The sequence below is a fragment of the Phalacrocorax carbo genome, chromosome 2 (assembly GCF_963921805.1).
Source record: "Phalacrocorax carbo chromosome 2, bPhaCar2.1, whole genome shotgun sequence".
NCBI lineage: Eukaryota > Metazoa > Chordata > Aves > Suliformes > Phalacrocoracidae > Phalacrocorax > Phalacrocorax carbo.
In genome coordinates this window covers 80,049,235-80,063,220 of record NC_087514.1, presented here as the reverse complement: position 1 = coordinate 80,063,220, position 13,986 = coordinate 80,049,235, and the positions used below count along the sequence as shown (strand labels likewise).

General features: G+C 41.0%; 1 protein-coding gene across 9 annotated transcripts in view; it reads left to right on the top strand.

Annotated features, from left to right (window-relative positions):
- CTNND2 (catenin delta 2) overlaps positions 1-13,986 on the top strand; it is a 687,140-nt gene that overhangs the window by 570,578 nt on the left and 102,576 nt on the right. For all 9 annotated transcript variants that reach the window (XR_010371561.1, XM_064443391.1, XM_064443387.1 and 6 more), the window contains one exon: positions 12,312-12,429. Coding sequence is in view for 8 of the 9 variants with exons in the window: in XM_064443391.1 (XP_064299461.1) it covers positions 12,312-12,429 (118 nt within the window). In the remaining variant the exon portion in view is untranslated. The remainder of the gene's footprint in view (positions 1-12,311; positions 12,430-13,986) is intronic.

The window sequence follows — 13,986 nt, the reverse complement described above, 5'->3', positions numbered from 1 at the left end:
TCTGTACTTTTAAGATACAGCTTTTGTGTTTGCATAGACATGCACTCACATCTGTGTATCGTCAAACTAGGAGGTCTCATTTAGCTTGCCTCCATTTCAAAGTGTCTACTTGTTTGGGAATATAATCGTCTGCCCAGTTGACTGTAAAATTACTGGTTTTATACCCGAATCACAGATTCGTCTTTTGTGTCGTCTTGTAGAAGGCATTTGACAGTTGTGGCAGAGGTTTTTTTACTGCACAGGCTTGGTTGCCCTGAACGGAATTTGTGTGACTAAAACTTTAGGAGGTCCTTCAAATATATGGCCAACGGGCCTATTTGGCATAGGGACTTTCTTCCACGTGACAGGCTATACATTGGCTATTTAAACTGCCTGTTTTGTCTGGGAGACTGACTGACTCCTAGGTGTTGCAGTTGTATGTATGAACAAAAAAGGAGACCGAAGTAATAATATCAGCAAGACAGGGAACTAAAATTTACTAATTAAAACACTTTTTTCTTTTATAAATAAGCAAATAAAAGAATGTATGGACAGCAGCTGAGACTCTCTGGAATCCAAGGCAGTCAAATGACTGAGAAAGTTTACATGCAGATAGTAGACTTCAAATTTCCTTCATTTTTGCTTCTGTGGAGTAGCACAGTCATATTCTTTCAGCAAAGCCTTCTGAGCATGCTGGAGACCCGATTCTAAGTGCCTTATTAAAATGGAGCAGAGGATGGCTCCAGAGAGTACAAACTCTCAGGACTTCTTGGGTTCATTATTTCTTCACAGAGCGAAGAAGGGATGCACAAACTATTCCTTTAAGAAAGCAAGGTATTTGAGAAATAAACTTCAAAAAAGCGTGTTTTCTGTGGTTTTTGGTGTGGGGCTTTTTCTGATTCCAAAAACTACACTTGTGAAACTTTTTCAGAGATTTTTTTGGTTTGGGAGTTGTATCAAATAAGCAAACTGCTCCTTTGGAAAAGCATTATGCTTATTTTTAACTGTTAATTTTATGTGATGGTCTGGTCCTTACCTATTACTCTAGAAACAGATATATCTTCTGTAGCTAGGACGTGTCTGTTAGCACTAAACAATTTAGAGTAAAACCTGGAAGCAGGCCAGGAATGCATTTTGGCTCCATGCTGCATTCTGAAGTTGCACTTTTATTATAATCAACTCAGGCATTCAAACTATTCCTGGGTGTGTAGAAAAGAGGCTCACGTGTATCCCTGAAAAGCTGGGAGTAAGTCAAGGGGAAAGAACTGTCAAAACCAAGAGGTTTTGTTTTCATTTGTTAGTACTAGTTGTTCTTAAACTAAAACAAGGTCAAACATAGCAGAGGATGGCAAGAAATTTCACACACTATGTGAAGTGGGCTAAATTCCTTTTCACAAGTTTCAAGTGTGAAAGAAAATCCTTCTCCCCAGCTGTTGTATATGTTAAAATTTTGGCTGAAGGATAGTGATTTTTCTTCTTTACAAATACTAAAAAATTTAAATTATATTAGAGAAGTAACAGTCAAAGGATTTTATAAAGTGATCTCAGCAGTGTAAAACATGCTGATAAATACAGTCAGAATAGTATTTTTAAACACTTAGTAAATTACTGTCTTTTACAGATAGTATTTTTTTATGCTTGTTCTGACCTCTAAAGCATCCTGTCAGCTTCTTTTCAATTGTTTTTATTAATGCAGTTGTAATGCCAAGTGTTTCCTGAGAATATAGCCTACAAAAACTAAAAGGGGAATATTTTTCTTCTTGCTGAAGTATTTTTGCTAGTGCAGCTCATGCAAGACAGACACTTTCCCACAGCACTAAACAGGACAAATACAGAGTTCATCTTTTAGTAGAGGAGAAAAGTAGACATAGAAATGATGAACAAATAACCTAAATTTTAATATTTTGGCAATTGCTTGAACAGCTAATGTAGAGGAAGGCGATTAAGAACATCAGAAGAGACCAGTTTATAAGCATTTGAAGAAAATAATCTGATAAATAATAGGTAGTACGAGGGTAATTGAAAAACATTTATGTCTGATCAATGGGTTTGTTCTGAATAAGATAACAAGCTGAGCAGGAAAATTAAAAAATAGGAGAGACTAGTTTCCAAGACTGAAGCATCTGACACAATATTTTTGACTTTTCACAGTGACTAGGTGGATGGCCAGGGAAGAAGAAATCAGACCAGTAATACATCCTCAGGGTATGCTCCCACCAGCCACGTAGGTGTTTCTCTGGGAGCTGGCGTGGGAGGTGATGCCTGCATTTAACAGCCTCAGTTACGTCCTTCTCCACGAATTTGTCCTGTTGCTTTTGGGTCCATGCAAACATTAAAAGCTGTAGTGTCCTCTGGCAAGAAATTCCATAGGACAGAAGCACCTCAGCTAATGCTGGGACATTAGTTCAGGTGCAAGGAACAACACGGCTGCACCAGCATTTGTGCTAAGCTGGTCAGCTGTGTGGAGAAGCAATCAGTGAGAAGCCCGTAGCAGTAGTCTTGTAGCTCTTTCAGAGCTAGCTTATGTGTCTTCACTGGCTGCTGTACTGTGCCTTGCAGGTGCACCTCCATTTCTTGCAGTACTAGCAATGGGGGACCAGAAACATTCTGGACCGTCCACATCCTTTCCTCTTTCATACTAAGCTGTGTTTACATAGTAATAGCATTTAACAAAAGTTAGGAAGCGTACTGATGCAGAAACCATTGCTGAAATGCCGTACAACTCCTCTTTCTTCTCCAGCTGTTGGGCAGCTATTCAAATCACCTGTCCTCTCTGGGAGACGGAATGACACCTCAGTGTTCCATTTATGCGTAAAGATCAAAAGAAGAGACAAAGCAGTTTCCAGAGTTAAATCCAGGATTCTGGATTCCTGAGGCCTGTGCCTTTTCAGGTTCACTTATCCTCTTTGCCCTACCAACCTGTTGCTGGCTCCCAGTCTTCCTGAAACAGATGCAATTTCTTTGGGTTTAATAACTTAATAGATTTCTCTTCCGTGAACCTGCCTCCCTTTGAGCTCATACACTTTTGTCAGCCACATCTTCTTTTGGGCAGGACCTCTGCACCTCAACTTCGCTCAACCACTTCCCCTTTTTTGTTTTAAGTCTTCCCTGTCTAGTTCCATCTGGTGACACCCAGTTTTCAACTGAAATGAAAAGTTGATTTCTATGCATCTTCTTCTTGACCATAAGGATTTCATAAATTTTTATTATATTCTCCCACTCCTGATATCGGTCACTCTTTTAACCTGCTGGGTTCTGGCTTACTAAATTGTTCCTAATGTGGAAGTGTGTACCCCTCCTCCAAATCTTTTCCAGTTCTGCTGTATCATTTTTGAGATGAGGGGATCCGAATTGCACATTGTAATAAGGACGGTGCATACAGTGGTATACTCTGTTTTGGTTTATGTTGCTTGCCTTATATGCCTTACAGTCCATTTTGCTCACATGGCTGCTGTTGAGTATTGAGCTATCTTTTCATGGATGTCTGCTATAATTCTGAGGTTTCAGTGGTCAGTTCTGAGCCCAACATATTGTAAGTAAAATTAGGAATGTATGGGATGTTTTTTTCTCACGTACATCACTGTACATTTATGTACATTAATTTTGAAGTCCTGTAGTACTTCCCTGTCAGCACTGAGCTTATTGCTCTGAATAACTCAGTATCTTCAGCAAACTTTCATTTCATTGTTCATCTCCTGTTCCCAGTATGTTATGAATAAATCATTCCACTGGTGACGAACCTCTGTTGTGAGAACTGACCATTTATTTCCTATATTTTAACTATTACCTATCCATCTTCCCATGGTTGCTTATTCTCGTTAAAGTGTGTTTGTTAGGATATCTTGTCAAAAGTCTTTTGAAAAGTGAAATAAAGACTATCAATCAAACTGTGCCTTATTTAACGTGCTTATTGTTTATGCATTTCTTCTTCAAAGTGCAAAGGTAGGATTGTGAATCAGCCCTTTTAACTCCCTCTAGCATATCTTATTTATTCCTGTGTCCACTACTTCTGTAATTTATCATGGTTTGCTATAGTGTTTAGCATTTTTAACATGTTGTATTTACATTCTCCCAGTCCTGAGATACCAACGTGGTTTAAAGTGAGAGGCTGTACACGGTGGTTATGGCACAGTCAGATAACTGAACAGTTCGGATGCTGCCATTAGGGATTCAGATGATGACCTCCTGAGATCTGCAAAGTGTTACTGGCCATGTCCAGTGTACGTTGAATCAAAAGTAATGTTTGAATTATACCTGACGTCTTCTCATTTAAATTCATACAACCTTGTGCTTTTCAGTGGAAAAGGCAACCATTTGAAAGTCTTAGGACTGGCCAGTTTATTGTCCTCCCTCGGATAAGGAGGAAAAAGGAGAGACTCTACTGAAAATAGAAGTCTGCTTTTCCTCATCTCTATATTTGCTGCAGTCTCTGGGCATGAGTGAGCAGCTGTGTGGTGCTTGGCTGCTGGTCGGGGCCACCACACCACACCATGCTTTTGTGCAATAGGTCTTTAACACATTTAGAGCTCCATTGGTGTTCAAAGCATCTGATTAAATTCTGGGAAAGAATCGAGTTGGAAATACTACAATTCCAAATGGAGAAAAATGTCTTCACATCAACATCTTTAAACTGTTCCCATTATGACCTTCAGAGTCTGCACTGCAGCAGCTTCTTCCCAAGGGCTGTAAGTGACACAATATTTCAGCTCTTGCTAACTGATGAACACTCTGGTCAAACTGACTTTCGCCTCCTGCAGGTAGTGCATTCAAAGCAGTATAGGGATAAGCCCCTGAGCATTAATGAGTGCAGTGATTTTTGTGCAGCCAGATACTACATGTCAGAGACTTGAAATATCAGATCAGAAATTTGCTGCAGATGGTATTTTTTATACCATAATTTAAAGTATTTACAGAATACACTATGTAATTCTGTCCACAGTATTTAAACAGAAGTTGCACTTCAGATGAAAACACATAGGAAAAGGGGGAGGGGAGTTAGAAATATTTTTTTTGTTTCTTTCAGATGAGGCTATGGCTCATTATACCATGAACCGTTTTATGCCGTAAAATTTTGTTTATTTTCTTTTAGGGAGACAATTTCTTTTGAGATGTTTGTGGCAGTTTATGTTATCTTTCTACCATGTGTCTCTGCAAAACATGTCAAAATAGCCAAAAATTATGTTAGAAGTCAATTGCTTCACAGATCACACACAGTGGTCATTAAAAACACTGCATTTAGCCTAAGGATTGGACATGCAGAAACACAGCAGTAAAAGCTACCTGTTGAGCGCTTGACTTGGTAGGCTAATTGTTCTGATGTTTTGAAAATGAAAGGTACAGCTGAATAATCAAAGCTAAATCACATTGTCGTAGCATTTGATAGAAAGGTTAATAACCAAGACTGTATCCACATTATACTGTCAGATGTTTGTCTAATTGCAGAGTATGCTTTTAAAATTAAATGAATACCTAAGAGATGAAGATCTGGGGCCAAATTCCTCGTTGATATAAAACAGTATTGCTTCTTTAATTAAAGTTGAGCTCTTCTAATTAACAAGACACAATTGACCCAAACCCTGTGTTATTCTTAATCCACATGCAGGATTGATAGATTATTACTCCTCTGAAGACCAATTTATAGATAAAGAAGGCTACAACTGGTACTAAGAACATTTAGCAAGAAGAAATCTTGCTAATCTTGCTAATACTACATTGAACTGTCATTCAAATCAGGCAAAATTGCAAGGAAGATCCGTGGCAGTGACTGAAAATCTATTTTAATTTATTTTTACTTCAAACAATAAGCTGATTTTGTAGTCACTAAAAGCCTAACACTTAGGAACTCTTAAAAACTAAAATGAACCATCTTGTGTTTTCTTATTTTTGTCTCACTGCCTTGTTTAAATTTGCATGTTGTCTGAGAAATAGCTACTCTTACCAGCTGGTTTAGTTTTCAGCAGTAATGGATAATTTTAAAAAGTCTTAGTGTACAAATAGTGATTAAAAAATTAGAATTTGTCTAAAAGTTACAGTAGTAAACGTAACTACTACAGCTAATCTATCTACTGTATGTCCAAAGGCTGCACTGAATACTTACAGGTAAGCCAATGTGACTCAAGGTCTAGTCCATTACAAAAAGACCTTAAAATTGTATAGTTGTCAATACACTGCTGATGACTGTGAGAACACTTGCTGGATAAGTGCATGGTGCTGGTAGCTTCTTTTTGCTGTCTGTGTTGCTATATTAGACCCTTGCAGCAAAGAGCCTGAATGCTTATAGAAACAGCTGGAAGTACACAGGAAAAGTAATAGCTCTTACGTGATCATCTGCTACATTGCCGACCTGCTCAGAAAATCATCACCACTCACTGCAGCCTGTGATAGGGCTGGGTATGCCAGAAAGGGAGGTCCTGCCCCACTAACCTGACCTGCATAGTGGATGAGGGGAAGGCTGTGGATGTTGTCTACTTGGACTTTAGTAAGGCCTTTGACACTGTTGCCCACAGCATTCTCCTGGAGAAGGTGGCTGCTCACAGCTTGGACAAGTGCACTCTGCGCTGGGTTAAAAACTGGCTGGGTGGCCGAGCCCAGTGGTGGTGAATGGAGTCAAATCCAGTTGGTGGCCAGCCGCAAGTGGTGTTCCCCAGGGCTCAGTGCTGGGGCCGGTCCTGTTCAATATCTTCATCGATGATCTGGATGAGGGGATTGAGTGCACCCTCAGTAAGTTTGCAGATGACACCAAGCTGGGTGGAAGTGTCAATCTGGTGGAGGGCAGGAAGGCCCTACAGAGGGACCTGGACAGGCTGGATTGTTGGGCCGGAGCCAATGGTATGAGATTCAACAAGGCCAAGTGCCGGGTCCTGCACTTGGGTCACAACAACCCCATGCAAGGCTGCAGGCTTGGGGAGGAGTGGCTGGAGAGCTGCCTGGAGGAAAAGGACCTGGGTGTGTTGGTTGGCAGCCAGCTGAACATGAGCCAGCAGTGTGCCCAGGTGGCCAAGAAGGCCAATGGCATCCTGGCTTGTATCAGGAATAGTGTGGCCAGCAGGAGCAGGGAGGTGATCGTGCCCCTGTACTCGGCACTGGTGAGGCCGCACCTCGAGTACTGTGTGCAGTTTTGGGCCCCTCACTACAAGAAGGACATGGAGGTGCTGGAGCGTGTCCAGAGAAGGGCAACGAAGCTGGTGAAGGGTCTGGAGAACAAGTCTTATGAGGAGAGGCTGAGGGAGCTGGGGTTGTTTAGGCTGGAGAAGAGGAGGCTGAGGGGAGACCTTCTTGCTCTCTACAGCTACCTGAAAGGAGGTTATAGCGAGGCAGGGGTCAGACTCTTCTCCCAAGTAACTAGTGATAGGACAAGAGGAAATGGCCTCAAGCTGCGCCAGGGAAGATTAGGTTGTACATTAGGAAAAGCTTCTTCACCGAAAGGGTTGTCAGACATTGGAACAGGCTGCCCAGGGAGGTGGTGGAGTCTCCATCCCTGGAGGCATTTAAAAGAAGGGTAGACATGGTGCTTGAGGATATGGTTTAGTGGTGGACTTGGCAGTGATAGGTTAGCGGTTGGACTCGATGATCTTAAGGGTCTTTTCCAACCTTAACGATTCTGTGATTCTAAGACGAGGCTCTGTCCATGAAGTAGAATGCTTAGCCAATCAGACAGAAATAAAAACAGGCAACATATAAGAGAGCACATGCAGAGGATGCCAGTATCAAGGCTTTTGGGTGTTTTGTTTTTTTTAATATATGTATTTTAAAGATGAGTATTCAGTGCATCAGTTACAACTCAGTTCTTCTGTATTCTCCTGAGGGCTTTTCCCTTGCTAGGTATCCTCAGGGAAACATAAAAGTGTTTCATACAACATTAATGAAGTTTTTGAATTCTTCGTTTATATAAACTTTGCCCCTGTTCTGTGAAAAATCTCCTTCTGGTGGCTATTATAACAAGCAAAAGGACGAAAAAGATTGCGACTGTTAATATCAGTCCAAAACTTTTTGGAATAAAGGTATGCTTTGGACCTTTCTGAAGTTTCATACCAAAGATAACTTCTGCATTCCAACCGAATTAGGATATTGTCCTTCCTGTGTCTGTCCTTTCTTGTATCATGTCAGTCCATAGCAAGAATGTTACATATACTAGATATTAAACATGTATTCTCTTTTTATCATGGGGCCTTGAGGAAGACCCATCTCAATTTCATCTTTGCTAAATACAGATTATTTGTTCTAAATTATTATCCTACATGACTGCAGTGAGATCTGCAGTCCGCAAACCTGTAGATGGTACAGGAAAGGTTGTACTACTTGGTGTGACTTGAGCATGCTCAAGGAGGGCAGTTGCTTCTGTAGATACTTTAATTCTGTCTTTGAGATTTGTAGAACTGCCACTGGGAGTAACATCAACAGCTTCCTAAATATTCTCATATCCAGAGGGCATGTCTCTTGGCACACTGGCTGTCTGGATGATCTTTCGACGGAATTCAATCTCCCTCCCCTGGATATGGCAGGTGAACTTAGTTATCTTAGAGTCATAAGGATATTGCTTGAAACCTCCCACAGTTTGTATGCACATACGGAAAATGACCCTAAAGGAGAAACTGGTTGGCACCAACCATCATCTCCTACCTCACATCCCACCAATTATATTGAATAACTAAGGTAAGTGCCAGGGTTAACAGGAATCAAGTGTGTGTTGCACAGTGCATTCCTTTATACCGCACACTTCCTATCCATAGACCATTGGATTGACACCCCTTATGTACGTGTGGAGGATCATGCCTGCTGTTAGTTATCAGGTGATGACATGATAGCTGCAACACATCCTCCCACGAAGCTGAAGCTGGATCATTGTAGTTCTCTTTCCATTCCTAGATTATTAGCAAAATTGGTCTGCATTTGTTCAGAAAATAGCAGTTTGATGAGCCACGGGTCTGAGCTCTTGTTCTGACTGCCTGTTCTTGGTGTTCCTCTCCTGAGAAGAGGCTGTTTACGTTAGCTGTTTTTTTGGAGGTCTGAGTGGGACCTTCTGACTAAACTGAGAGTTATTCCAGCACTCTGTATTCTTGGTATTCCTGTGTAACTGGATTCCGTTTGAAATTAATTCTACTGGTTTATGGAGGTCTAAAGGACTCCTGGTCCTGTTAGATTCAAAATGTCAGCCTACACCTCACATATACCCTGTGAGCAGAGTTTCCACAAAGTATCAGAATTTACCAGGCAATCAAGCTTTTTCTGGGCTGCCTTTACAATGGAAAAGTATTTTTTCATGAAAACCTGTATCTCCACATCTGTTCAAAAATCCAGAAAACATGTTTGGAGACTGACACTGGAAAAATATGTACCTACTTAGTGGGGCATTTTACCAATAGTAGATACTACTAATGCTCTGGTTTACGGTTTGCACAGTGACCTGTAAATTCAAAAATGACAAATCACATCTTACTCCCTGCCACACTGACAGCTACAGCATGTTAAAATTAACAACAGGAAATAAGAAAATTAAGACAGCAGCATGTTTTCTTTGACAGCTCAAGTAATCCGGAATTTGCTTCTCTTTTGAAGAACTACATAGACTGAACATGGTGATATTAGAGACCTTCTGTGAAGGATCTCAGTTAACAATGATTCCTTCGATAGAACTCAACAGCTCCTCCACACAGGGCAAAGAAATAATGCATTTTCTGTGCAAGATGTGCCCCTACTGTGTCTGTATTACTTTGTGTAAAGGCCTCATATTCTTTGTCTGGAAATGAATGAGGCAGCTTGCAGCTTAGGGACTGTAAGGTTGTCTGAATTTCTGTTTTGGTGAGAGGAGTTTCTGGTGAACTTGGAGAGGAACTGAGAGGCTGCCAGTCTATGCAGGCTCTGGAGAGTCAAGGTGACGTGCATTTGGCCATGCTAGAGAGAAGGAAAAATCACCTCAATGAAAAGATCAGGGAGAATGTATCTCTCTGTTTCTACCAATGTCTAAGTCTATATATTTTGAAAGATTACACTCAGTATATGTAACTGCAGAAAATCAAGGAGCCTGGACACATCATGTTAGTACAGACTGTTACATCTAGTTCTGTTTAAAAGGATTCAGTAATATTTCAGCTTTTTTTTTTTTTTATAGTGGTGCGAGGAAAGGTGGTGTGCTGGGAACAGTTCCTCAGCATCTCCCTATTGTAATCTGTGCAGTTATTCTTTTAGGGCTGGATATAACTCTCTCTTTTTTTATCTCTATCTTCCTGGAGGGTGGGAGAGTAGAATTTCAGATAAAAGAAGTCAACTAATCCCCCTTGTTTGCACTGCCCGCCCCCAATGCACTTTTCAGATCCATGATTCTGCTTTTCCTACGTGTGCTGCCTTTCGGGAATTTCAGGTGGAGCTGTTGCCTTTCATAAGGGGACAGTCTACTCAAAATACACTTTAGGCAGATTCCCCAGCCCTGCCAATACAGGGCACGGGCACTGTTTTGGGAAAACCATGCTCTATAATTTTACCTTCTGATTTCTGTCACCCAAAGAGAAGGTAAATGCTTTCCGTCACTTCAAAGGGAGAGCCAGTGGAAGACTTTTTCCAGTTGATGCTCTCTAGATCCCAGTTCCCGGATGGCAGAAGAGGGTTTCCCCGTGAACTGGAGTAAAACCCCTCATCTGCTGCTTGTGGAGCAGCAGAGAGAGGGGGAAGAGGTGTGGAGTTCAGGGAACCAGAAGAACAACAAGACAACATAAAACTTGCAAGCCAGTGTAAAGGGGACACTTCTGATGCATTACGTGGGGTGAACTAGTGAGTCTCAAGGAGAACAGTAAGCATGAATTTGTTTGCTAGGGAGATAAAGGAATTCATTCTAGTGCTTCTGGGCTGTATGGTTTTTGTAGGGCTGTCGGCAGAGGTGAAGGGAACGGTATTGAATTAATTGGGGCAGCTTGTAAGTGGGAGAGCAGAACAAATAAAGACTGTGGGGATGCAAGTATAGATGGAAAATCATGTGTGTTTAGGGAGCAGAATCAATTAGGAACCTGCATTGGAGGGGCTGGGGGATTGTTCAGTTATAAGATTATTTGATTAGGAAAACTCTCTAGTGCTTTGCGGGAACAGAAATTATTTTTTCAGATGATGAGGAGGCAGAACAGAGCAAAGAAAGAATTGAAAGGAAACCCATTCTTAAGTCCTCTCACCTTCCTCCATCTAAAATTCATTCCCTCCTCCCAGGATTCTTGTCCTTTTTCCATCTTTAACACAAAGGCAGTTGAAAATGGCATAAGAGGAAGAAAGCACCTTGCCTTCTTCCCAAATCAAAGGGCCAATGGCCTCCTTTCTGTTTCCATAAATTGGCATTAAGTACATAGGGCTGGTGTGCTCTTCTCTATTCTTCTTTGTAAAAACTCTAGTAGTGGGGAGAGAGGAGCTACAGATGGGTCACCTCAGCAGAGGGTTGTCTTCCCCTACCAAAGGAGACTGCATGAAAAGTTTTACCCCATTCCTGACATTGCTAATTCACCCATTTCCAAATCAAAACTGCTGTGCAAATTTGAATACACTTTTTCTCAAGGAGGCTTCATGTTAGCAAGTATAGATGCTGTTTATATATGCTCATACATACATATTTGTTTCTTTATATATCAATATTTTGAACTTTATGACACATTATGTTATGTAGTAAATTTTGTTTTAATTGTGTTTTTATAAAAGCATTCAGAAGGTCCTCTGGACCTGTCTGAGGAACACAATTATTATAATAAGCTGAGGTTTTAAATTTTGCAATGTAAAACAAATTGTGAGTAACTACATAAGAGGAAGATTGAGGCATTAATGTTTTCTGAAAATTAGAGAGAAAAGGAAACACTCATGTAAAATGAGAAGCAAGCAATATCAGGTGCTTTATGGTACGCTTTGATAAGATTTTTCTCTCAGGTTAAGAGCCCTAACTGCTGAGCTCTTCAAATCCTAGGAGATTTCTTTGGCAAAACCTCTAGACTTTTCAAAGCCTGATTTATATGTACATATCCACATTTTTAAAACGCTTTCTCACAAATCCAAAAACCTACTTTTAAAAAAAAAGAAAAATGATCAGCCCTTCTCCAAATAGGGCATGAGTCTCCTAGCTCAGGTGGACGCATGCTGCTTGGCCTCTCAGCCCTTTTTGTGGAGGACCTGATGAATTCCATTTGTTCCCCTCTGTGTTACATTTCCTGAGCTCATTCACAGCTGTCTTCATTATTCACAGCTCTGAACTAATGAAAGGAGAAAAAAACCCCAAGTGTTCATATTTGTATGTTAATTGTGAGAGTGTTTCTGGAGGGGAGGTGGGTTGGGGAGTTGTAGAGGTGGTGACCCTTGCTGTTGCCTTACAGGAATGTCAGCTCTGCTGGAGAGGAGGCCCGCAGAAGAATGAGGGAGTGTGATGGCCTGACAGATGCATTGCTGTACGTGATCCAGTCTGCTCTGGGGAGCAGTGAAATTGATAGTAAGGTTTGTCATCTTTGTCTTTTGAGAAGCAAGAAATCCAGGTATTCAAGGGTATATCAGGCTATGAAGTGACAATGTAAAAAAAAAAATGCATTGTGAGGGATGCCTTAGCAAAGTATAATTTAGCCCATTTATTTGTTTCCCTTCTGTTGAGCTCTGTATTTTTGTGTGCTAAGTGTTGGATCTGTGTCTAACTGTGTAGTGTGCACAGATAAGCATGTTATCCTCTCACCTGAATTATTAATGGAGAAAATACAAGACCGATTTAAGAGCAGGTGTGTCATATTCCATGTAAACTTCCTTACGCTGCTGTGCCAGGTTCACATTAAAATTGATGTTCAGTACCCAGTATGAGACAGAGCTAATAATAGTGAGGTAGGCTTACAAGGCAAACAAACCCCTAAAAAAACCTGCACAACTAATAGGTAACTTTGTAGCAATATCAACATTATTTCTTCTTTGAAAAGGATCAATAAATGCTTTGAATAACAACTCTTTAAGGAAGTATTTTTATGTCAACTTCTCTGAAGTATTAGGGTATGGATGTGCTCCTCCAAAGCTGAAAGGCACTGCCGAATTAAAAAGGCTTCGAGCATTTACAAATTGAAGATTTGTAATACATCACAGTATTCCAGAGAAGAAGAAAAAGGCTAGATGCAAATACCTGTTGCTTTCAGTATGTGGTGCTAAATTAATTACAGTTGCTGCGTTAGGGCAACCATGGTCCTTTTGCAAACCCTAAGAAGCACAGGAGGGTAGCTTCTTACACAGGAAAATTTTAAAGCCCACTGGATTTGCATTCCCAAATGATCCTTCACAGGTAGTTGTCGATGGACCTCTGTGGGTTTATAGGTTGGAGAAGGGTAACCTCCAGAACTTTCTGGTTGTTAGCCTGAAACAAACAGGTGAAATTTGCCCCTGCATTCAGGGGATGGAGGGAGGAATAATGAGAGATTTGTTGCATGTGGTGTTGGGATAGCAGCCTGTTTTTCTGTTTATTAAAAGCCAAAAACCACCCCCAAAACCCCACAATGCATTAGTCTCTGATCAGTTTTACTTTAATAAAAGTTTATCAGAGTGGTGATCAGGGGAGGCCCTCCCACGAGGTAGGTACTGCACTTGCAGCAGGGTTCAGAGCAAATTTGACTGCTTCCCACCCTTCCCTGCCACCTCCTGCAGTGCAGCCCCCAAACACGGGGGTGTTTTTTAGCTTCATTAGCTTTGGAAGATCTGAACCAGGGACTGTTTCAAAGCTCCCTGATTTATGTTAGAGGGGCTTCATGGGAGCAGAGTGGGAGGTGGACGGAGGAAAAGGGAGGGAGGAATTCAGTTTATGCACCATCTCACAGTTCAGTTGCTGCTTTTTTAGTTGGGTTACATACAAAGAAACTGCTGATTTCAAGATTGTTTTATTGTTAAAAAGGGTAAATAAGGAGCACAGTAAGCACCCTGTTTTGCCTCTTATTGTTAATACAGACTCTTCTGTTTATACTCTCATTTGTAGCTGGTATGACTGGGAAAAACTGCAGGCTAAGTAATATATCTGGAGGAGAAAATGAA